This window comes from Haliotis rubra, unplaced genomic scaffold, assembly GCF_003918875.1.
Source record: "Haliotis rubra isolate DU_JTF1 unplaced genomic scaffold, ASM391887v1 Scf517, whole genome shotgun sequence".
NCBI classification, from domain to species: Eukaryota; Metazoa; Mollusca; class Gastropoda; order Lepetellida; family Haliotidae; genus Haliotis; species Haliotis rubra.
The window spans coordinates 502749-529379 of record NW_025767210.1 but is presented as its reverse complement, the minus strand read 5'-3'; the positions used below and the strand labels follow the sequence as shown (position 1 = coordinate 529379).

The 26631-nt window shown below is 39.5% G+C and overlaps 1 protein-coding gene across 1 annotated transcript in view; it reads left to right on the top strand.

Moving 5' to 3' along the window:
- The window catches only part of LOC124292421, a 32144-nt gene extending 30056 nt beyond the window's left edge, over window positions 1–2088 (top strand). The window contains exons 9-10 of the mRNA XM_046729501.1: window positions 1092–1166; window positions 1967–2088. Coding sequence (XP_046585457.1) covers window positions 1092–1166; window positions 1967–2088 — 197 coding nt within the window. The remainder of the gene's footprint in view (window positions 1–1091; window positions 1167–1966) is intronic.
- Window positions 2089–26631: the final 24543 nt, after the last annotated feature.

Below are 26631 nucleotides of genomic sequence, written 5' to 3'. Positions count from 1 at the left end.
GCCGAAGACCCGGGTTCGAATCCCCACATGGGTACATTGTGTGAAGCCCATTTCTGGTGTCCCCCGCCGTGATGTTGCTGGAATATTGCTAAAAGCGGTGTAAAACCAAACTCAGTCAGTCAATCAGTCAGTCAAGTTTCTTGCAAAACCCTGAATTTCAAACATTCCTTGGTTGCTTCGATTCGATTATCTCGTCTTTACTTCGATTGTTTTCTTCAAGTTTCTTTCAAATGGTAACGAGGAAGTAATCAAAGCAGAAAGGAAATGCTCGAACTTACAAGAAAATGTAACTCGAAATGTCATTTTAACTTAAAAAATGATAAAACAATTGAAATGGAACATATGTTATATTTGGAATAATACTTTCTCATTATACTTCAACCCAATCCTGGATTCGAACCCACGCACTCAGAGTAAGGCATCTAATCGGAAGCACACACATTCCACGATCTAACCCACTCATCCATCTCTTCTTCCTTAAAACTGGTAGCCTGACAACTGGTTGTGATCTAGGTAATCCAGATCACGTATTTTGTGTACTCTGACAATAGGAAATTAGCACGGCTCCCACGGCCGAAAGAAAAACCTCTCAAACTATAAAAAAGTTTAGGTCTTACGACAGTTGTCCTGACAAATATGTCTAAAATTAGTTTAGTCTAAAGTCAACAAATAATCAGTATGTGCTCGTTCTTTAAGACTTTGCTACTCATTTGGCAGGCCTGTTCAACCACTGACTTGCAATATGTAATAAAACAAATAATAAATCGTTTCAGTAATTAAAAAAGTTTGGAACAGAAGTAAGAACTGAAACTCTTGACCACTGGTCTAAGTAAACATAACAGGTAGGCAGGTAATTAGTTCCCTGTATGTGCAATTCAATTCAATTCTTATATTTCCAGACTCGATTATTTACAGATCGCCGCCATATAGCTGGAATATTGCTGAGTGCGGCGCAAAACTAAACTCACTCACTCACTCACTCACTAAGAAGGCAAATATTTCTTCTAACAGTTACTTGGTTGATAAAGTTACATAATATTCAACATTCAAAAGTAACCTAATTACACTTAGTACATACATGTCCGTTTCAGTGGCCAAACGAAAGTCTTCTAACCAGCCCGCGACCACCAAAAAAACCGAGAGCAACTACGAGACTACCACAAGAGGTAGGGAAGTGACAAGTCTATTTAAACACTATCAATTGAAATGAATATAAGATATATCCTCTCCCAATGTTGTATGTAACAGTGAGTGAGTTTAGTTTTACGCCGCACTCAGAAATATTTGTATGTAACAAATCACAACCACAGGTTACAATATGCTCAATCATTGATATCACATTTTTTTACGGTACATTTAGATAATCATTGTTTTGTGACAGAATGTCAATGTTTGAGGGATTCCGGTGAGAATATACACGAACAAAGATTAAGTCTGAGATTAAGAAGACCGTGTGTCCCCGGCGGTATGCGACGTTTAAAGGGTCAATCGCACTTGTTATTCATAGACTGGTGTCTTACAGTTGTGTACTGAAGCCTTTTAGGGCCATGCGTTTTTACATTGAAATTTCAAGATAAATATAAAGCTGAAATTTCAAGAAAATGACCTTCAAATTTTAAGATAAGAAGTTGAAAATTCAAGATCATTATCTTGATATTTCTAAATAGTATGTTGAAATTTTGAGTTACTATCTTGAAATTTCAACTTAACATCTTGAAAAATCCGCTCAGTATCTTGACCTTTCAAGATGAAACGAAAAAGACGAATGGTCCTCGAAGGCTTCCGTAGTTGTGGTTAACTGACGTTTAAAGCAACAACTGTCCTGCATATTCCTATAGTTACCCCTCGGTTAATTAGCAATTGTTAAGTAGAAACTGTGGATTTTCTGGAAAATATTGTTTCATGTGCTTCACAGAAGTTTCGCTCTTCCTTTCACCACCCCACGAATGCGTTTTCTTGTTTTCAGACATGAACGTGGGGGGGAACGCATACTGCTCTCTGGCCCCTGTGGAAGCTGTGTACGTCAACACTAACACCAACAACCAGCCACGACCTACGTCATCAGCATCGGCAGCATCACGAGAGTGACAGTCCCCAAACCCGTATTACTCAATCGTTAGAGATTCCGCTGTTTAATACACACACACACGCACGCACCTGTATTACACATTGTGTAACGACATCATCAGTATATCCTCGGCAAACGGGGTGAACTGTACGATACTAACACCGGGGATCAGCACTGACAGAGATTCTGGTAGGTCCTTCATTCTGCCCAGACGAATATCTGAACTGTATGTATGCATCGCAGACTAGCCGAGTTATTCACACATTTTTTGTCAGTTTTCTCTGCAATCGCATCATCGCAATATCGCAATATTGCTCTTAATGTATGTCTCTTTATTGATGCAACATGTGCTTGGTGTTGTGTTGTGGCTGTGCTATGGCCTATAGCAACTTGCCCACTCACATCAAGAATGCTGAATCTTTGGACACATTTAAATCGTCTCTAAATACCCACTTTTTTCGTCTTGCCTATTACTAGACTTTCTATGTTCAATTGTCTCTCTGTAAATAGTTTTACCTATTTTCTTTTCTCCTATAGTATTGTCGCGCCATGAGCAGGTATTAGTACCTGGATGTAGCGCTATATAAATACCCACATTATTATTATTATTATTATTATTATTATAGTGTTGCACTGTATAACAATGTTGACCATGGAGTCAGTGAGTTAGTGAGCGTAGTTTTACGCCGCTTTTAGCAATATTCCAGCAATATCATGGCGGGGGGACACCAGAAATGGGCTACACATATTGCATCCATGTGGGGAATCGAACCCGGGTCTTTAGCGTGACGAGCGCACGCTTTAACCACTAGGCGACCACGCCCCGAGTGCAGTGATATGCTAGGTGCTATATTTAGACTGGGAGTGAAGACTGGTTTGGAAGTTTCTAGAGCAACCGGACAATTCCAACCAGTTAGACTGACTGACTGAGTTTAGTTTTACGCCGCTTTTAGCAATATTCCAGCAATATCACGGCGGGGGACACCAGAAATAGGCTTAACACATTGTGCCCATGTGGGGAATCGAACCCGGGTCTTCGGCGTGACGAGCCAACGGTTTAACCACTAGGCTACCCCACCGCCCCCCCAACCAGTTAGAGAAAACTAGTGAGTGAATGAGCCAGTTTAGTTTTACGCCGTACAGCAATATTCCAGCTAAATGGCGGCGGTCTGTAAATAATCGAGTCTGGACCAGACAATCCAGTGATCAACATCATGAGCATCGATCTACGCAGTTGGGATACGATGACATGTGTCAACCAAGTCAGCGAGCCTGACCACCCGATCCCGTTAGTCGCCTCTTAGGACAAGCATGGGATGTCAAAGATCAATTCTGACCAGATCTTCACGGTTGAGAGAAATCAAACCGAAACTTCAGGAAACCTCGCCTGCACGCGTTGATGCATCACTGTTCTCTGTATTCAAAATCACTGCTTTTATGTTGTATTGTTGCTGTATTGTACTGTTATTTTTTACTGACATTGGACTTGTTTGTATTTACTTGTAACCCCAGTTTATTGTTGATCCTATCACATTTCATTGTTTGTTAGCTTCACACCAATTTCATTAAGCTCAGATTTCGATATTAAAATCGTCACATATTAACTGGATAAAATAAACAAGTTTTTAGAATCTCTGCCTTCTTTATCCTCATCATTGATCTGGCATTCCTCAATGCCAGGCTCTTCTCTGAGATTGAATCACAAACAAGCACTATTTTACTGACTGACTGACAGAGTTTGGTTTTACGCCGCTTTTAGCAATATTCCAACATCGCGGCGGGGGACACCAGAAATGGGCTTCACACATTGTACCCGTGTGGGGATTCGAACCCGGGTCTTCGGCGTGACGAGCCAACGCTTTAACCATTAGGCTACCCCACCGCCCCAGCAATATTTTACTTGAAGCATGAGTGAGTGAGTGAGTGAGTGAGTGTAGAAATAGTTCAGTAATATCACGGCAGAGGACACCAGAAATGGGCTTGACACATTATGCTCATGTGAACAATCGAGTCTTTGGCGTGACGAGCCAACGGTTTAACCACTAGGCTACCCCACCGCCCCCCAACCAGTTAGAGAAAACTAGTGAGTGAATGAGCCAGTTTAGTTTTACGCCGTACAGCAATATTCCAGCTAAATGGCGGCGGTCTGTAAATAATCGAGTCTGGACCAGACAATCCAGCGATCAACATCATGAGCATCGATCTACGCAGTTGGGATACGATGACATGTGTCAACCAAGTCAGCGAGCCTGACCACCCGATCCCGTTAGTCGCCTCTTAGGACAAGCATGGGATGTCAAAGATCAATTCTGACCAGATCTTCACGGTTGAGAGAAATCAAACCGAAACTTCAGGAAACCTCGCCTGCACGCGTTGATGCATCACTGTTCTCTGTATTCAAAATCACTGCTTTTATGTTGTATTGTTGCTGTATTGTACTGTTATTTTTTACTGACATTGGACTTGTTTGTATTTACTTGTAACCCCAGTTTATTGTTGATCCTATCACATTTCATTGTTTGTTAGCTTCACACCAATTTCATTAAGCTCAGATTTCGATATTAAAATCGTCACATATTAACTGGATAAAATAAACAAGCTTTTAGAATCTCTGCCTTCTTTATCCTCATCATTGATCTGGCATTCCTCAATGCCAGGCTCTTCTCTGAGATTGAATCACAAACAAGCACTATTTTACTGACTGACTGACAGAGTTTGGTTTTACGCCGCTTTTAGCAATATTCCAACATCGCGGCGGGGGGACACCAGAAATGGGCTTCACACATTGTACCCGTGTGGGGATTCGAACCCGGGTCTTCGGCGTGACGAGCCAACGCTTTAACCATTAGGCTACCCCACCGCCCCAATATTTTACTTGAAGCATGAGTGAGTGAGTGAGTGAGTGAGTGAGTGTAGAAATAGTTCAGTAATATCACGGCAGAGGACACCAGAAATGGGCTTGACACATTATGCTCATGTGAACAATCGAGTCTTTGGCGTGACGAGCGAACGCTTTAACCACTGGGCTACCTCGCCGCCCCTCGTGAAGCAGGAAGCTGAATCCGTCAGCGTACAGAGAAGTTAATCAGCTGACTTGGGGAAGCACATTGTGAGGCAGATATCATGTTTATCCGTCCGTGTGTCACGGACGTGTCTAGTTACCTGTCATGTGCTGCAAGAGTTTCCCACCTACCTCCAGGGGATCGTTGTCTTACCACAACAGTAGATAAACACTTAGAAGATGAGCTTATTTTAGTAATATATACTGAAATACAACAGAAGTTGCAATCAGTTATTTGTACAGTTTAGATCAGTGTGAAGTGGATCATGTCGATCAGAGAAACCATTTGATATGAAGGAGTGTGTGTGTGTGTGTGTGTGTGTGTGTGTGTGTGTGTGTGTGAATGTGAGTTAGCGTGTATGAATGGGGAGGGGTGGTCAGGTGACACAGGTAAGTCAAGCGAATCATCAGTTTGATACGTGGTCAGCTCACCCAGGTAAGTCTAGGGAATCATCAGTGTGATACGTGGTCAGGTGACCCAGGTAAGTCTAGTGAATCATCAGTTTGATACGTGGTCAGGTGACCCAGGTCAGTCTAGTGAATCATCAGTTTGATACATGGTCAGGTGATCCAGGTAAGTCTAGTGAATCATCAGTTTGATACATGGTCAGGTGACCCAGGTCAGTCTAGTCTAGTGAATCATCAGTTTGATACGTGGTCAGGTGACCCAGGTCAGTCTAGTGAATCATCAGTTTGATACATGGTCAGGTGACCCAGGTCAGTCTAGTGAATCATCAGTTTGATACGTGGTCAGGTGATCCAGGTAAGTCTAGTGAATCATCAGTTTGATACGTGGTCAGGTGACCCAGGTCAGTCTAGTGAATCATCAGTTTGATACGTGGTCAGGTGACCCAGGTCAGTCTAGTGAATCATCAGTTTGATACGTGGTCAGGTGACCCAGGTCAGTCTAGTGAATCATCAGTTTGATACATGGTCAGGTGACCCAGGTCAGTCTAGTGAATCATCAGTTTGATACGTGGTCAGGTGATCCAGGTAAGTCTAGTGAATCATCAGTTTGATACATGGTCAGGTGACCCAGGTCAGTCTAGTGAATCATCAGTTTGATACGTGGTCAGGTGATCCAGGTCAGTCTAGTGAATCATCAGTTTGATACATGGTCAGGTGACCCAGGTCAGTCTAGTGAATCATCAGTTTGATACGTCGTCAGGTGACAGGTGACCCAGGTAAGTCTAGTGAATCATCAGTTTGATACGTGGTCAGGTGACCCAGGTAAGTCTAGTGAATCATCAGTTTGATACGTGGTCAGGTGACCCAGGTCAGTCTAGTGAATCATCAGTTTGATACGTGGTCAGGTGATCCAGGTAAGTCTAGTGAATCATCAGTTTGATACGTGGTCAGGTGACCCAGGTAAGTCTAGTGAATCATCAGTTTGATACGTGGTCAGGTGACCCAGGTCAGTCTAGTGAATCATCAGTTTGATACGTGGTCAGGTGACCAGGTCAGTCTAGTGAATCATCAGTTTGATACGTGGTCAGGTGATCCAGGTCAGTCTAGTGAATCATCAGTTTGATAGATGGTCAGGTGACCCAGGTAAGTCTAGTGAATCATCAGTTTGATAGATGGTCAGGTGATCCAGGTAAGTCTAGTGAATCATCAGTTTGATACGTGGTCAGGTGACCCAGGTAAGTCTAGTGAATCATCAGTTTGATACGTGGTCAGGTGATCCAGGTAAGTCTAGTGAATCATCAGTTTGATACGTGGTCAGGTGATCCAGGTAAGTCTAGTGAATCATCAGTTTGATACGTGGTCAGGTGACCCAGGTCAGTCTAGTGAATCATCAGTTTGATACGTGGTCAGGTGATCCAGGTAAGTCTAGTGAATCATCAGTTTGATACATGGTCAGGTGACCCAGGTAAGTCTAGTGAATCATCAGTTTGATACGTGGTCAGGTGACCCAGGTCAGTCTAGTGAATCATCAGTTTGATACGTGGTCAGGTGACCCAGGTCAGTCTAGTGAATCATCAGTTTGATACGTGGTCAGGTGACCCAGGTCAGTCTAGTGAATCATCAGTTTGATACGTGGTCAGGTGACCCAGGTCAGTCTAGTGAATCATCAGTTTGATACGTGGTCAGGTGATCCAGGTCAGTCTAGTGAATCATCAGTTTGATACGTGGTCAGGTGATCCAGGTAAGTCTAGTGAATCATCAGTTTGATACATGGTCAGGTGACCTAGGTAAGTCTAGTGAATCATCAGTTTGATACGTGGTCAGGTGATCCAGGTAAGTCTAGTGAATCATCAGTTTGATACGTGGTCAGGTGATCCAGGTAAGTCTAGTGAATCATCAGTTTGATACGTGGTCAGGTGACCCAGGTCAGTCTAGTGAATCATCAGTTTGATACGTGGTCAGGTGATCCAGGTCAGTCTAGTGAATCATCAGTTTGATACGTGGTCAGGTGATCCAGGTAAGTCTAGTGAATCATCAGTTTGATACGTGGTCAGGTGATCCAGGTCAGTCTAGTGAATCATCAGTTTGATACGTGGTCAGGTGACCCAGGTCAGTCTAGTGAATCATCAGTTTGATAGATGGTCAGGTGACCCAGGTAAGTCTAGTGAATCATCAGTTTGATACGTGGTCAGGTGACCCAGGTAAGTCTAGTGAATCATCAGTTTGATACGTGGTCAGGTGACCCAGGTCAGTCTAGTGAATCATCAGTTTGATACGTGGTCAGGTGACCCAGGTCAGTAAGTCTAGTGAATCATCAGTTTGATACGGTCAGTCAGGAATGACCCAGGTGATCCAGTCTAGTGAATCATCAGTTTGATACATGGTCAGGTGACCCAGGTCAGTCTAGTGAATCATCAGTTTGATACGTGGTCAGGTGACCCAGGTAAGTCTAGTGAATCATCAGTTTGATACGTGGTCAGGTGATCCCTGTACAGGTCAGTCTAGTGAATCATCAGTTTGATACGTGGTCAGGGTGTGTTGTGTGGATTGAATCATCTGACAGTTGCGATTGGATGATTATCTGTTAGATCTGTTTTTATTCTGGCTTTAAGGCATCATTGTGCATGTATATATATGTAGTGGATGTTAAAGGTCTGGTTATTTTTAGATAATATAACATTACTAGACATTTTTGTGTGTGTAACCCGTAGCAATGCTAAGAATGACGCAGTAGCCTCTCCTTGCAGGAGTCCTGCCTCACAGGTTCCACTACACTAGACCGCCTCCGTGGCTAGTGGTTAGAGCGGAAGGTCGCGGGTTCGATCCCTTACCGCGTCATACCAAAAGACGTTAAAATATGGTACTTGTTGGTCCCTGCATGGCGTTCAGCATTAATGGGTACAACAAGGACTGGTCGGCTCGGAGTCAGTATAATGTGTTTGAGTTGGGTATTCATGCTTCACTGCGGCATGGTATCTCAGTGGGCTAGCACTATAAAAGCAGCTTCAGTCTGGGCTAGTACAAGCAGCCGCACATACACCTACACACGCATGCACGTCGTCATATGAGCGAAAGATTCTCAAGCACGACGTAAAACCCAATTTCACCTCACCTCACCCCCACTACACTAAATGAGAATCGCATGCTCCCTGAGCGAGAACCGTGTGTAAACAACTGAAGAGACAGAGACATGTGACAGATTTTTATGTATTTTTATTTATGTACAATTTTAAGTATTTAGTGCTGTCATTTTTATCACCATGACTTATGTTATTGTGTGTACAGATATTTTTCAGTGGGTGAAGTTTGGTGCGGAACTGAGGTTGATGTGTTCCGCTTCTTGTCCTCGGAAAAGTAGTCGGACAAGGTGGGCAGAAATTGTGCACCAAGTCCGAATGAATGAGGAGTGACAAGAGAGGGGAAACATATCAAGCCCTGGGTCTACCAGACAATAATAGATGGATGTGGCAGATATCTTAAAAGACATATTTTCGTTAGATACGAGAAACATCCACAGGTATGTGACTCACCTGGAAACAGACTTGGCTTGACCAGTGTTTGCCATGAAGTAGAAAACCTACGTATCTGACTCCCCAAAACATGTCCATGACTCCCTCTCATGACACGAGGAGTCATGATGACTCGTAAAGTTTTATGCCAAGGGCAAACCATGTCGGACTGCTGTCAATCACGTCAGTTTAGAACCTATCAGTACTGATGGAAAGGCTGCGAGGAGAGCCTGCAGTGAAGTTCAATTTCCAACTGAGATCTAGAGAACTGGACGAAGCTCATCGAACCATGTATCATGTCTTATGGTGTTTAAATCAATAAATCAAAGAACAAATTGAACATGCTAGTCTTCTTGGAGGTTACGGAAAGGGGAGAGTGGATGCACTGCTGCCATTCGTCACCACTCGCCCCTTTCCGTAACCTCCAAGAAGACTCGTCCCCCACTCGATACTTGTTATGTGCGAAAATACGACAAACCAATCAGAACGTGCGTAAATGAGCGCGGTGCTTTGATAAAAATAATCCCGAGTTCTTAAATCGTTTATGGCATTATGTCATTGTTTAAAAAATCGTGAAAAACATATATCGTCATATTGAAAGTACAAAGAACGTAGCTAAAAGGATTTCTCTGCCTATTATGAAGTTTTTAATAAGAATCATGCGATTGATGGTGAGAGATTCAACTACACGCACGTGCGTTTGTTGACATAACTGCTCTCATGGGTCCAACTGAGTGTGTTTCTGTGTTTTGTTATGCAGATTGTAAGTGCTCTTCGACCAATTTTAGGAAATGTAATTATAATCGCTACCAGTTTCAAAACAATAATATCGTATTTGTATGTAAGTAATCAACCTTAATCTTAAACATTGGGTTATATTTCATATCTCTGGGGATATTTTAGTCTGACTGTTTTTTGGTCATTCATATTTTTTTCAGTGAATTCATTTACAATTCCACCAGGGGTGTGACAGCAAGGTCAGTTTGAGAAATATTTTAAAGTCATTTTTGAGTATCTGCTTTGGGATTTAATGTAGCTGAATTTTGTTTATTTTGTTTGTATACTCAATAAAACAATTCCCATTTGTGATGATTAACGCTATTAAGAACCCTATTAATTAACATAATGGGAAATATAAGGTGAACAGCTGGTAATAATTACATTAGAATATGTCTTTAACAAATGTTTGTCTCCTTCTTTTAGTTGTATCAAAGAGGTTTAATTCTTTAAAATAAATAAGTAAAAAAAAACAAAACAAAAAAACAACAACCTAGCGATACAATGTACACGTGCTTCGGTGATTTTTAGAAACATTGGAATCAAACAGGGATAGAGTTATCGTTGACAGTTATTGTTGAAAGTAGTTTTGATGTTCATGCGCCAATATGAAATCCTTCCAGAGAGGCACGAGTCGCTATTCGGCTTGTCCCGGAATAACACGGGTTGGTCACGAATGCACTGCTGCAAGACTCGGTAAGACTCGGCAAGACTCGGTGGGGAAACCCTGTTGTTTGTCTGTCTGTCTGTCTGTCTGTTGTTTAAAGCTGCGCTCAGCTATATAGCGGCAGTCTGCAAATAATCGAGTCTGGACCAAACAATCCTGTGATGATCAACAGCTTCGGCATCGATCTACGCAATTTTGATACGATGACATGTGTCATCCAAGTCAGTGAAACTGACCAGCCGATCCCGTCAGTCGCCTCTTACGACAAGCATGCGTTGCTGAAGACCAATTCTAACCCGGATCTTCACAGATAGAAGCTCTGTGGTAAAAGCCTTCGCTCGTCACGCTTGTTTGTTTGTTTGAACATATTTGATTCAATGTTGAAAGGAATTGGGCACAAGTTATTACCGCCCGCTTCCATCAGAAACATGAATGCTCGTCAGGCTGAAGGTCTGGGTTCGATTTCCCTCATGGGTACGATCTTTGAAGCCCATTACCGGCGGCGAAAACCACCCACACCCTAGACTCTACTTCACGGAGGACAGAAACAATTACATAATAAACAAATCATTAATTTATATCAGGATATCCAGCAAACATCTTTTAAAACGCTGAAGGTCTGGGTTCGATTTCCCTCATGGGTACGATCTTTGAAGCCCATTACCGGCGGCGAAAACCACCCACACCCTAGACTCTACTTCACGGAGGACAGAAACAATTACATAATAAACAAATCATTAATTTATATCAGGATATCCAGCAAACATCTTTTAAAACTTGAGAAAATTATTTTATTAGTATTTTCAGGAATTGTTTTATCTCTCACAAGGACGGTATTAATATTACACAACATCCGGTCAACGTTGCCCCGACGTATATGGATAATAAGCATAGGTGTGGGGAAATCCCCTTGAGTTGAGGCTTTGCAAGGGTGGAGCTGTCTTTTGATAGAAATACGGATGTCTGCCAAACCACCCGATAGGGGGGATGGTACATTAAATAGATGCATGTATTGTTTTGCATAACGTGAAAACTGCAAAAGGCAACTACAGAACAGACGCGATAAATTTTCCACCTCCTCAGAGCCTCAGTGCCCCAGGTGTAGCTCCTTCGCTAAGAAGGGTTATGACAATGCACAAAATGGCTGAGAGCTTCCAGATGTTCTGTGGACATTCTGCTATTTTCGTAAGTATAAATAGGCATCAAGTTGTAATTTATTCAAATTGTGTGAAAATAATGATTGTAACCAATCTAACACATACGAGAATAATAGCAATTACGTCGTTCCTTACATTAGATAAACGACGATCAGTTTTACAACCACTTACTGACCTATGCATGGTTGTAATTCAGAAGCACGGACATACATTTGATAAGCTTCAGAGTTAGCAGTCGGTTCTTTTGCCCTTTTCAACTTTCCGCAGACAACGCACCATGCCAGTTATAAACCTTTAAAGTATCTATATAATAACATGCGGTTCAGAAGGATATTGTGGTTGTTTGTCGTTGTTGAGTGTTCTCAAGCCACAGTGCTTTGAAAACTTGAGATGGGAGGGATCTCCCTTAATATCTTGTTAATGCAAATGTGTACGGTACGGTACGAAAACCTTGTTGTCCGCAAAAAGGAGCGCGGTATTGCAAGGGCAACAATTATTGACCCTGATCTATACCGTGGAGGGAGTGTCATGGTGTTGTCCGATATCACACATGAAAACTGATTTCATGACCGCAATATCTCACTGGCCAGCCATATCCGCTGGAAGTATCGGCAAAAACCGTTTTACTGAAAGATGAGAATGTCAGACCACATCGTGTCAAGTCTTGACCTATTATCTCTGACGAGGATGCATACGGACTGACCCCCCAGGGCCCAGGGCCCCTTGACCCGTGAAGATCCGGGCTAGAATTGATCTTCAGTAACCCACGCTTGTCGTAAGAGGCGTCTAACGAAATCGGGTAGTCAGGCTCGCTGGCTTGGTTGACAATTGGACAGCTACCTGTTTTGGGCATTGTCTTTGCATTGTGCAGAGTATATACACTATGTATGTACCCTCGAAACGCTTGATACTAGAGTTTAGGCAAGCAACTATATTATAACAGGTAGCTAACCTGTTGAGATTTGTCAGAAACACCCGTAATATGGTTAACAAACGGCAAGTCTCTTTGTTGCAGCAGAGACTGAGGCACAGTTTGTATTGGATATTGCTACTGTGTTAAACTCCGAGGTTTCCCGTCATTTCAGAATGAGAGTCTACTAATAGACAACTGGTGGCCAGAATTCACTCCATGTTTCCAGAACACTCTCCTTGTCTGGGTACCATGTGGGTGGCTGTGGTTGACCTTGCCCATCTATCTCGGCTACATGTGCAAGGACAAGGACTCCAGACCTCTTCCCGTCAACATGCTGAACACATCAAAGATGGTAGGCCACAGTGAGTGAATGAGTGTGTGAGTGAGGGAATTGGCCATTTCTGCCGATTTGAGTTCAAAGCGTTGACTGGTTTGTTAGCATTTCCTAGGAATAAAGAATTGGTGAGCATATGTGCCTGAAGTTGTCGATCGCTGCCCAAATACAAATCAGTTGCTTGTTTTCATTCAAAATCTATATGGTTTAATTCATTTTTTGTTTGTTTCGTTTATGTTTGTTTATCTAAACAAACGATACAGATACTACTGTTGACATCCTGAGCACTAGCTAACCTAGAAACATAATGAGAGGAAATGTGGGGTTCGAACCCATGATAAAAGGTTTCTGGCACGCCCAAGAAACGCAGCGAATTGCGCCATCTTGGACGAGAGTCCGGCAGTCGCCAGTAGATCTAGATTCATATTGGTTGATATTCCTGCTAATTGGTTACTACAATTCCAGTAAGTCCCGTGACCATTGTATAACGTTGTTTATTCAACATACGTTTGTTTCCAACAATAGCTGATCGTGTAACTTTAGTTTTTCAGCATCTTTCTGAGTTTCATCTGCATCATGGATGTCATGAAGGTCGTGACTGATGGAGAGAAGGAGGATGTCGTCACGGCGTTTTACGTCACCAAGGGCTTGCAAGCCGTTACATTTGTACGTCAAAATTACGACAACTTGTCACAATTCATCCATTTTGAGAGTAGATGTTTTTTTTGTTTTTAACCATCAAGCATTTTGGGATAATTCCAGAAAGAGAGCGATTTTACGCCGCTGTTAGCAACAATGCGGCAATAAAATAGCTGGGGAGACCAGATATAGGCTCCTCACAATGTGCCCATCGCGGGAAACGAACCTGGGTCTTCCCAATGACGGGTTATTCCTTCACCCACTTGGCTACCCGACTTCACCGATACTGTAAGAAAACAAGACATATAGCAATAACATTGTTCATTTTGACATATAGATATATATTTTACAATGATAAACACTGTGAGAAATAAGATCACAAAAAACATATAAAAAAAACCTTGATAACCAAAACATAAATGAATGTATTATATTTAGCACTACCCACTACCAGTCTGAGGCACCGTTTTCTGCGATATAATTGGTTGCCTGAGAGTTATCCGGATCACTGATTTTGCGTTTACAAAAAAGTCGCGTAGGAGTCGTCATAGCAACCAACTGATCGCCTGTGCCGAATATGAGTGGAGTAAGTCAAAACACTCCTCAACGTAACGTCATATATCCTTTATGAAATGATCCCAAATATAAACTGAAAACGTAATCACCGTAATAATCATTTTAAATCAATATCGCAGATATGTACAATATCGATAGTATATACAATATCGACAGTGTGTAGTTTTATGGCAAGTGTGAATACGCTCTTGAGTGAAACACAGAAGCCTCTTCAAGCCTCACCCGAGGTGCCAGGTATCGAGACAGTGTTAAGGGACAGTTGAGACAGATCGGTAACTGATAAAATCAGCGACTTCTTACACTCACAGCGTTGATCTTTTCTTCAGTTGCTGGTGGCCATTTTGGTTCAGCTGGAACGCAAGCGTGGTTTCATCACATCCGGAGTTCAGTTCATCTTTTGGTTGATGACATCACTGGCAGGAGTGGTGCCAGTCTACATTAGGATAATACAACAGGTGGGTATGTGTCAGTCTACATTAGCATAATACAACGGGTGGGTATATATGTCAGTCTACAGAACAATACAACGGGTGGGTATATATGTCAGTCTACAGTAGGATAATACAGCAGATGGGTATATATGTCAGTCTACAGTAGGATAATACACCAGTTAGGCATATATGTCAGTCTAAATTAGGATAATACAACAGGTAGGTAATTTATGTCAGTCTACAGTAGGATAAAACAGCAGGTGGATATATATGTCAGTCTACAGGATAATACAACAGGTGGGTATATATGTAAGTCTAACGTAGGATAATACAACAGTTAGGTATATATGTCAGTCTACAGTAGGATAATACAACAGGTAGGTATATATGTCAGTCTACCGTAGGATAAAACAAGAGGTGGGTATATATGTCAGTCTACAGCATAACACAACAGGTGGGTATATATGTCAGTCTAAATTAGGATAATACAACAGGTAGGTATATATATCAGTCTACAGCATAATACAACAGGTACGTATATATGCCAGCCTACAGTAGAATAATACAGCAGGTAGGTATATATGTCAGTCTACAGTAGGTTAATACAGCAGGTTGGTATAAATGTCAGTCTAAAGTAGGATAATACAACATGTAGGTATTTATGTCAGTCTACTGTAGGATAATAACAGATGTTGGTGTATATGTCAGTCTACAGTAGGAAAATACCGCAGGTGGGTATATATGTCAGTCTAAAGTAGGATAATACAACATGTAGGTATTTATGTCAGTCTACAGTAGGATAATACAGCAGGTGGATATATATGTCAGTCTACAGGATAATACAACAGGTGGGTATATATGTCAGTCTAACGTAGGATCATACAACAGTTAGGTATATATGTCAGTCTACAGTAGGATAATACAACAGGTAGGTATATATGTCAGTCTACAGTAGGATAATACAACAGCGGGGGGGTACATATGTCAGTCTACCGTAGGATAAAACAAGAGGTGGGTATATATGTCAGTCTACAGCATAATACAACAGGTACGTATATATGCCAGCCTACAGTAGAATAATACAGCAGGTAGGTATATATGTCAGTCTACAGTAGGATAATACAGCAGGTGGGTATATATGTCAGTCTACAGGATAACACAACAGGTGGGTATATATGTCAGTCTAAAGCAGGATAATACAAGTGGTAGGTATATATGTCAGTCTACAGTAGGATAATACAACATGTAGGTATATATGTCAGTCTACAGTAGGATAATACAGCAGGTTGGTATATATGTCAGTCTACAGTAGGATAATACAATAGGTGGGTATATATGTCAGTCTACAGAATATTACAACGGGGGGTATATATGTCAGTCTACACTAGGATAATACAGCAGGTGGGTATATATGTCAGTCTACTGTAGGATAATACAACAGGTAGGTATATATGTCAGTCTACAGTAGGATAATACAGCAGGTGTCTATATATGTCAGTCTACAGTAGGATAATACAATAGGTGTGTATATATGTCAGTCTACAGAATATTACAACGGGGGGTATATATGTCAGTCTACACTAGGATAATACAGCAGGTGGGTATATATGTCAGTCTACTGTAGGATAATACAACAGGTAGGTATATATGTCAGTCTACAGTAGGATAATACAGCAGGTGTCTATATATGTCAGTCTACAGTAGGATAAAACAAGAGATGGGTATATATGTCAGTATACAGCATAATACAACAGGTTGGTATATATGTCAGTCTAAAGTAGGATAATACAACAGGTACGTATATATGCCAGTCTACAGTAGGATAATACAGCAGGTGGGTATATATGTCAGTCTACAGTAGGATAATACAGCAGGTGGGTATATATGTCAGTCTACTGTAGGATAATACAACAGGTACGTATATATATATCAGTCTACAGTAGGATAATACAGCAGGCGTCTATATATGTCAGTCTACAGGATAACACAACAGGTGGGTATATATGTCAGTCTAAAGTAGGATAATACAAGTGGTAGGTAGATATGTCAGTCTACAGTAGGATAATACAATAGGTGGGTATATATGTCAGTCTACAGAATATGACAACGTGGGGTATATAAGTCAGTCTACACTAGGATAATACAGCAGGTGGGTATATATGTCAGTCTACTGTAGGATAATACAACAGGTAGGTATATATGTCAGTCTACAGTAGGATAATACAGCAGGTGGGTATATATGTCAGTCTACAGAATAATACAACGGGTGGGTATATATGTCAGTCTACAGTAGGACAATATCGCAGATATGTACAATATCGATAGTATGTACAATATCGACAGTATGTAGTTTTATGGCAAGAGTGAATACGCTCTTGAGTGAAACACAGAAGCCTCTTCAAGCCTCAACCGAGGTGCCAGGTATCGAGACAGTGTTAAGGGATAGTTGAGACAGATCGGTAACTGATAAAATCAGCGACTTCTTACACACACAGCGTTGATCTTTTCTTCAGTTGCTGGTGGCCATTTTGGTTCAGCTGGAACGCAAGCATGGTTTCATCACATCCGGAGTTCAGTTCATCTTTTGGTTGATGACATCACTGGCAGGAGTGGTGCCAGTCTACATTAGGATAATACAACAGGTAGGTATATATGTCAGTCTACAGTATAATACAACAGTTAGGTATATATGTCAGTCTACCGTAGGATAATACAACAGGTAGGTATATATGTCAGTCTACAGGATAATGAAACAGGTAGGTATATATGTCAGTCTACTGTAGGATAATACAACAGGGGGTGTATATATTTCAGTCTACAGTAGGATAAAACAAGAGGTGGGTATACATGTCAGTCTACAGCATAATACAACAGGTAGGTATATATGTCAGTCTACAGTAGGATAATACAGCAGGTGTCTATATATGTCAGTCTACAGGATAATACAACAGGTGGGTATATATGTCAGTCTAAAGTAGGATAAAACAAGTGGTAGGTATATATGTCAGTCTACAGTAGGATAATGCAACAGGTAGGTATATATGTCAGTCTATTTTAGGATAATACAGCTGGTGGGTATATATGTCAGTGTACAGTAGGAAAATACAGCAGGTAGGTATATATGTCAGTCTACAGGATAATACAACAGGTAGGTATACATGTCAGTCTAAAGTAGGATAATACAACAGGGGGGTATATATATTAGGCTACAGTAGGATAATACAGCAGGTGTGTATATATGACAGTCTCCAGTAGGATAATACAGCAGGTGGGTATATATGTCAGTCTACTGTAGGATAATACAACAGGTAGGTATACATGTCAGTCTACAGTTGGATAATTCAGCAGGTACGTATATAGGTCAGTGTACAGGATAATACAACAGGTACGTATATATGTCAGTCTAAAGTAGGATAATACAAGAATTAGGTATTTATGTCAGTCTACAGTGGGATAATACAACAGGTAGGTAAATATGTCAGTCTACAGAATAATACAACAGGTACGTATATATGTCAGTCTAAAGTAGGACAATACAAGTGGTAGGTATATATGTCAGTCTACAGTAGGATAATACAACAGGTAGATATATATGTCAGTCTAAACTAGGATAATACAACAGGTAGGTATTTTTGTCAGTCTACTGCAGGATAATACAGATGGTGGGTATATATGTCAGTCTACTGTAGGATAATACAGATGGTGGGTATATATGTCAGCCTACAGTAGGATAATACAGCAGATAGGTATATATGTCAGTCTACAGGATAATACAACAGGTACGTATATATGTCAGTCTACAGTAGGATAATACAGCAGGTGGGTATATATGTCAGTCTACTGTAGGATAATACAACAGGTAGGTATACATGTCAGTCTACAGTTGGATAATACAGCAGGTACGTATATAGGTCAGTCTACAGGATAATACAACAGGTACGTATATATGTCAGTCTAAAGTAGGATAATACAAGAATTAAGTATTTATGTCAGTCTACAGTAGGATAATACAGCAGATAGGTATATATGTCCGTCTACAGGATAATACAATCTGGTGCGTATATATGTCAGTCTACAGTAGGATAATACAGCAGGTGGGTATATATGTCAGTCTACAGAATAATACAACAGGTAGGTATACTTGTCAGTCTAAAGTAGGATAATACAACAGGGGGGTATATATATATCAGTCTACAGTAGGATAATACAGATGGTGGGTATATATGTCAGTATACAGTAGGATAATACAGCAGGTAGGTATTTTTGTCAGTCTACTGCAGGATAATACAGATGGTGGGTATATATGTCAGTCTACTGTAGGATAATACAGATGGTGGGTATATATGTCAGCCTACAGTAGGATAATACAGCAGATAGGTATATATGTCAGTCTACAGGATAATACAACAGGTACGTATATATGTCAGTCTACAGTAGGATAATACAGCATGTGGGTATATATGTCAGTCTACTGTAGGATAATACAACAGGTAAGTATACATGTCAGTCTACAGTTGGATAATACAGCAGGTACGTATATAGGTCAGTCTACAGGATAATACAACAGGTACGTATATATGTCAGTCTAAAGTAGGATAATACAAGAATTAAGTATTTATGTCAGTCTACAGTAGGATAATACAGCAGATAGGTATATATGTCCGTCTACAGGATAATACAACAGGTGCGTATATATGTCAGTCTACAGTAGGATAATACAGCAGGTGGGTATATATGTCAGTCTACAGAATAATACAACAGGTAGGTATACTTGTCAGTCTAAAGTAGGATAATACAACAGGGGGGTATATATATCAGTCTACAGTAGGATAATACAGATGGTGGGTATATATGTCAGTCTACAGTAGGATAATACAACAGGTGGGTATATATGTCAATCCAAAGTAGGATAATACAACAGGTAGGTATATATGTCAGTATACAGTTGGATAATACAGCAGGTACGTATATAGGTCAGTGTACAGGATAATACAACAGGTACGTATATATGTCAGTCTAAAGTAGGAAAATACAAGAATTAGGTATTTATGTCAGTCTACAGTAGGATAATACAACAGGTAGGTATATATGTCAGTCTACAGTAGGATAATACAACAGGTAGATATATATGTCAGTCTAAACTAGGATAATACAACAGGTAGGTATTTTTGTCCGTCTACTGCAGGATAATACAGATGGTGGGTATACATGTCATTCTATTGTAGGATAATTCAGATGGTGGGTATATATGTCAGTCTACAGTAGGATAATACAGCAGATAGGTATATATGTCCGCCTACAGGATAATACAACAGGTGCGTATATATGTCAGTCTACAGTAGGATAATACAGCAAGTGGGTATATATGTCAGTCTACAGAATAATACAACAGGTAGGTATACTTGTCAGTCTAAAGTAGGATAATACAACAGGGGGGTATATATATCAGTCTACAGTAGGATAATACAGCAGGTGGGTATATATGTCAGTATACAGTAGGATAATACAGCAGGTGTGTATATATGTCAGTGTACAGTAGGATAATACAGCAGGTGGGTATATATGTCAGTCTACTGTAGGATAATACAACAGGTAGGTATACATGTCAGTCTACAGTTGGATAATACAACAGGTACGTATATAGGTCAGTCTACAGGTTAATACAACAGGTACGTATATATGTCAGTCTAAAGTAGGATAATACAAGAATTAAGTATTTATGTCAGTCTACAGTAGGATAATACAACAGGTAGGTATATATGTCAGTCTACTGTAGGACAATACAACAGGTAGGTATATATATATCAGTGTACAGTAGGATAATACAACAGAGGGGTATATATGTCAGTCTACAGTAGGATGAAACAGCAGATGTCTCTACATGTCAGTCTACAGGATACTAGAAGAGGTGGGTATATACGTCAGTCTAAAGTAGAATGATACAACAGTGAGATATATATGTCAGTCTAAAGTAGGATAATACAAGAGTTAGGTATATATCTCAGTCTAAAGTAGGATAATACAAAAGGTAGGTATATATGTCAGTCTACAGGATAATACAACAGGTAGGTATATATGTCAGTCTACAGTAGGATTATTCAACAGAGAGGCATATATGCCAGTCTACAGCATAATACAACACGTGGGTATATATGTCAGTCTACAGTAGGTTAATACCAGAGGTTGGTGTATATGTCAGTCTACAGTAGGATAATACCGCAGGTAGGTATATATATCAGTGTACTGTAGGATAATACAGATGGTGGGTATATATGTCAGCCTACAGTAGGATAATACAACAGGTGGGTATATATGTCAATCCAAAGTAGGATAATACAACAGGTAGGTATATATGTCAGTATACAGTTGGATAATACAGCAGGTACGTATATAGGTCAGTCTACAGGATAATGCAACAGGTACGTATATATGTCAGTCTAAAGTAGGATAATACAAGAATTAGGTATTTATGTCAGTATAAAGTAGGATAATACAACAGGTAGGTATATATGTCAGTCTACAGGATAATACAACAGGTAGGTATATATGTCAGTCTAAAGTAGGACAATAGAAGTGGTAGGTATATATGTCAGTCTACAGTAGGATAATACAACAGGAAGATATATATGTCAGTCTAAACTAGGATAATACAACAGGTAGGTATTTTTGTCAGTCTACTGCAGGATAATACAACATGTACGTATATATGTCAGTCTACAGTAGGATAATTCAACAGAGAGGCATATATGCCAGTCTACAGCATAATACAACACGTGGGTATATATGTCAGTCTACAGTAGGTTAATACCAGAGGTTGGTGTATATGTCAGTCTACAGTAGGATAATACCGCAGGTAGGTATATATATCAGTGTACTGTAGGATAATACAGATGGTGGGTATATATGTCAGCCTACAGTAGGATAATACAACAGGTGGGTATATATGTCAATCCAAAGTAGGATAATACAACAGGTAGGTATATATGTCAGTATACAGTTGGATAATACAGCAGGTACGTATATAGGTCAGTCTACAGGATAATGCAACAGGTACGTATATATGTCAGTCTAAAGTAGGATAATACAAGAATTAGGTATTTATGTCAGTATAAAGTAGGATAATACAACAGGTAGGTATATATGTCAGTCTACAGGATAATACAACAGGTAGGTATATATGTCAGTCTAAAGTAGGACAATAGAAGTGGTAGGTATATATGTCAGTCTACAGTAGGATAATACAACAGGAAGATATATATGTCAGTCTAAACTAGGATAATACAACAGGTAGGTATTTTTGTCAGTCTACTGCAGGATAATACAACATGTACGTATATATGTCAGTCTACAGTAGGATAATTCAACAGAGAGGCATATATGCCAGTCTACAGCATAATACAACACGTGGGTATATATGTCAGTCTAAAGTAGGATAATACAACAGTGAGGTATATATGTCAGTCTACTGTAGGATAATACAACAGGTAGGAAAATATATCAGTGTACAGTAGGATAATACAACTGAGGGGTATATATGTCAGCCTACAGGAGGATGAAACAGCAGGTGTCTATATATGTCAGTCTACAGGATACTACAAGAGGTGGGTATATATGTCAGTCTAAAGTAGGATAAAACAACAGTGAGGTATATATGTCAGTCTAGAGTAGGATAATACAACAGTTAGGTATATATGTCAGTTTACAGTAGGATAATACAACAGGTAGGTATATATGTCAGTCTACAGGATAATACAACAGATAGGTATATATGTCAGGCTACAGTAGGATAATACAACAGGTAGGTATATATGTCAGTCTACAGTAGGATAAAACAAGAGGTGGGTATATATGTCATTCTACAGCATAATACAATTGGTGGGTATATATGTCAGTCTAAAGTATGATGATACTACAGGTAGGTATATATGTCAGTCTACAGTAGGTTAATACAGCAGGTTGGTATAAATGTCAGTCTACTGTAGGATAATACCAGAGGTTGGTGTATATGTCAGTCTCCAGTGGGATAATACCGCAGGTAGGTATATATGTCAGTCTACAGTAGGATAATACAACAGGTAGGTATACATGTCAGTCTACAGTTGGATAATACAGCAGGTACGTATATAGGTCTGTCTACAGGATAATACAACAGGTACGTATATATGTCAGTCTAAAGTAGGATAATACAAGAATTAGGTATTTATGTCAGTCTACAGTAGGATAATACAACAGGTAGGTATATATGTCAGTCTACAGGATAATACAACAGGAAGGTATATATGTCAGTCTAAAGTAGGACAATACAAGTGGTAGGTATATATGTCAGTATACAGTAGGATAATACAGCAGGTGTGTATATATGTCAGTCAACAGTTGGATAATACAGCAGGTGGGTATATATGTCAGTCTACTGTAGGATAATATAACAGGTAGGTATACATGTCAGTCTACAGTTGGATAATACAGCAGGTACGTATATAGGTCAGTCTACAAGATAATACAACAGGTACGTATATATGTCAGTCTAAAGTAGGATAATACAAGAATTAGGTATTTATGTCAGTCTACAGTAGGATAATACAAGAATTAAGTATTTATGTCAGTCTACAGTAGGATAATACAACAGGTAGGTATATATGTCAGTCTACTGTAGGACAATACAACAGGTAGGTATATATATCAGTGTACAGTAGGATAATACAACAGAGGAGTATATATGTCAGTCTACAGTAGGATGAAACAGCAGATGTCTCTACATGTCAGTCTACAGGATACTACAAGAGGTGGGTATATATGTCAGTCTAAAGTAGAATGATACAACAGTGAGGTATATATGTCAGTCTAAAGTAGGATAATACAACAGGTAGGTATATATGTCAGTCTACAGGATAATACAACAGGTAGGTATATATGTCAGTCTACAGTAGGATAATACAACAGGTAGGTATATATGTCAGTCTACAGTAGGATAAAACAAGAGGTGGGTATATATGTCAGTCTACAGCATAATACAATTGGTGGGTATATATGTCAGTCTAAAGTAGGATAATACAACAGGTAGGTATATATGTCAGTCTACAGGATAATACAACAGGTAGGTATATATATCAGTGTACAGTAGGATAATTCAACAGAGAGGCATATATGCCAGTCTACAGCATTATACAACACGTGGGTATATATGTCAGTCTAAAGTAGGATAATACAACAGTGAGGTATATATGTCAGTCTACTGTAGGATAATACAACAGGTAGGTATATATATCAGTGTACAGTAGGATAATACAACTGAGGGGTATATATGTCAGCCTACAGGAGGATGAAACAGCAGGTGTCTATATATGTCAGTCTACAGGATACTACAAGAGGTGGGTATATATGTCAGTCTAAAGTAGGATCATACAACAGTGAGGTATATATGTCAGTCTAGAGTAGGATAATACAACAGTTAGGTATATATGTCAGTTTACAGTAGGATAATACAACAGGTAGGTATATATGTCAGTCTACAGTAGGATAATACAACAGGTGGGTATATATGTCAGTCTACAGTAGGATAATACAACAGGTAGGTATATATGTCAGTCTACAGTAGGATAAAACAGGAGGTGGGTATATATGTCATTCTAGAGCATAATACAATTGGTGGGTATATATGTCAGTCTAAAGTATGATGATACTACAGGTAGGTATATATGTCAGTCTACAGTAGGTTAATACAGCAGGTTGGTATAAATGTCAGTCTACTTTAGGATAATACCGCAGGTAGGTATATATGTCAGTGTACTGTAGGATAATACAGATGGTGGGTATATATGTCAGTCTACTGTAGGATAATACAACAGGTGGGTATATATGTCAATCCAAAGTAGGATAATACAACAGGTAGGTATATATGTCAGTCTAAAGTAGGATAATACTACGGTTAGGTATATATGTCAGTCTACAGTAGGATAATACAGCAGGTGGGTATATATGTCAGTCTACTGTAGGATAATACAACAGGTAGGTATATATATCAGTGTACAGTAGGATAATACAACAGAGTGGTATATATGTCAGTCTACAGTAGGATGAAACAGCAGATGTCTCTACATGTCAGTCTACAGGATACTACAAGAGGTGGGTATATAAGTCAGTCTAAAGTAGAATGATACAACAGTGAGGTATATATGTCAGTCTAAAGTAGGATAATACAAGAGTTAGGTATATATGTCAGTCTACAGTAGGATAATACAAAAGGTAGGTATATATGTCAGTCTACAGGATCATACAACAGGTAGGTATATATGTCAGTCTACAGTAGGATAATTCAACAGAGAGGCATATATGCCAGTCTACAGCATAATACAACACGTGGGTATATATGTCAGTCGAAAGTAGGATAATACAACAGTGAGGTATATATGTCAGTCTACTGTAGGATAATACAACAGGTAGGTATATATATCAGTGTACAGTATGATAATACAACTGAGGGGTATATATGTCAGTCTACAGGAGGATGAAACAGCAGGTGTCTATATATGTCAGTCTACAGGATACTACAAGAGGTGGGTATATATGGCAGTCTAGAGTAGGATAATACAACAGTTAGGTATATATGTCAGTCTACAGTAGGATAATACAACAGGTAGGTATATATGTCAGTCTACAGGATAATACAACAGGTAGGTATATATGTCAGTCTACAGTAGGATAATACAACAGGTAGGTATATATGTCAGTCTACAGTAGGATAAAACAAGAGGTGGGTATATATGTCAGTCTACAGCATAATACAATTGGTGGGTATATATGTCAGTCTAAAGTTTGATGATACTACAGGTAGGTATATATGTCAGTCTACAGTAGGTTAATACAGCAGGTTGGTATAAATGTCAGTCTACTGTAGGATAATACCAGAGGTTGGTGTATATGTCAGTCTACAGTAGGATAATACCGCAGGTAGGTATATATGTCAGTGTACTGAAGGATAATACAGATGGTGTGTATATATGTCAGTCTACTGTAGGATAATACAACAGGTGGGTATATATGTCAATCCAAAGTAGGCTAATACAACAGGTAGGTATATATGTCAGTCTAAACTAGGATAATACTACGGTTAGGTATATATGTCAGTCTACAGTAGGATAATACAACAGGTAGATATATATGTCAATCTACAGAATAATACAACAGGTAGGTATATATGTCAGTCTAAATTAGGATAATACTACAGTTAGGTATATATGTCAGTCTACATTAGGATTATACAACAGGTGGGTATATATGTCAATCCAAAGTAGGATAATACAGCAGGTAGGTATATGTCAGTCTACAGTAGAATAATACAGCAGGTGGGTATATATGTCAGTCTACTGTAGGATAATACAACAGGTAGGTATATATGTCAGTCTTCAGTAAGATAATAAAACAGGTAGGTATATATGTCAATCTTCAGTAGGATAATACAACAGGTAGGTATATATGCCAGTCTACAGGTCAATAGAACAGGTAGGTGTATATATCTGTCTACTGTAGGATAATTGAGGAGGTAGGTGTTTTTGTCATTCTACTGTAAGATAAAACAACTGGTAGGTAAATATGTCAGTTTACAATAGGATAATACAACAGGAAGGTATATATATATGTCTGTCTACAGCATATTACAAATAAAACTCAGGTGGGTATATATTCCAGGCTACAGTACGATAATACAGGAGGTGTGTATATATCAGTCTACAGTAGGATAATACAACAGGTAGGTATATATGTCAGTCTACAGTAGGATAATACAACAGGTGGGTATATATGTCAGTCTACAGTAGGATAATACAAGTGGTAGGTATATATGTCAGTCTACCGTGAATAATACTACAGGTAGGTATATATGTAATTCTACTGTAGGATAATACAGCAGGTAGGTATATATGTCAGTCTACGGGATAATGCAACAGGTGCGTATATATGTCAGTCTAAAGTAGGATAATACAACAGGTGGATATATATGTCAGTCTACAGTAAGATGAAACAGCAGGTGTGTATATATGTCAGTCTACAGGATAATACAACAGGTGGGTATATATGTCAGTCTACAGTAGGAAAA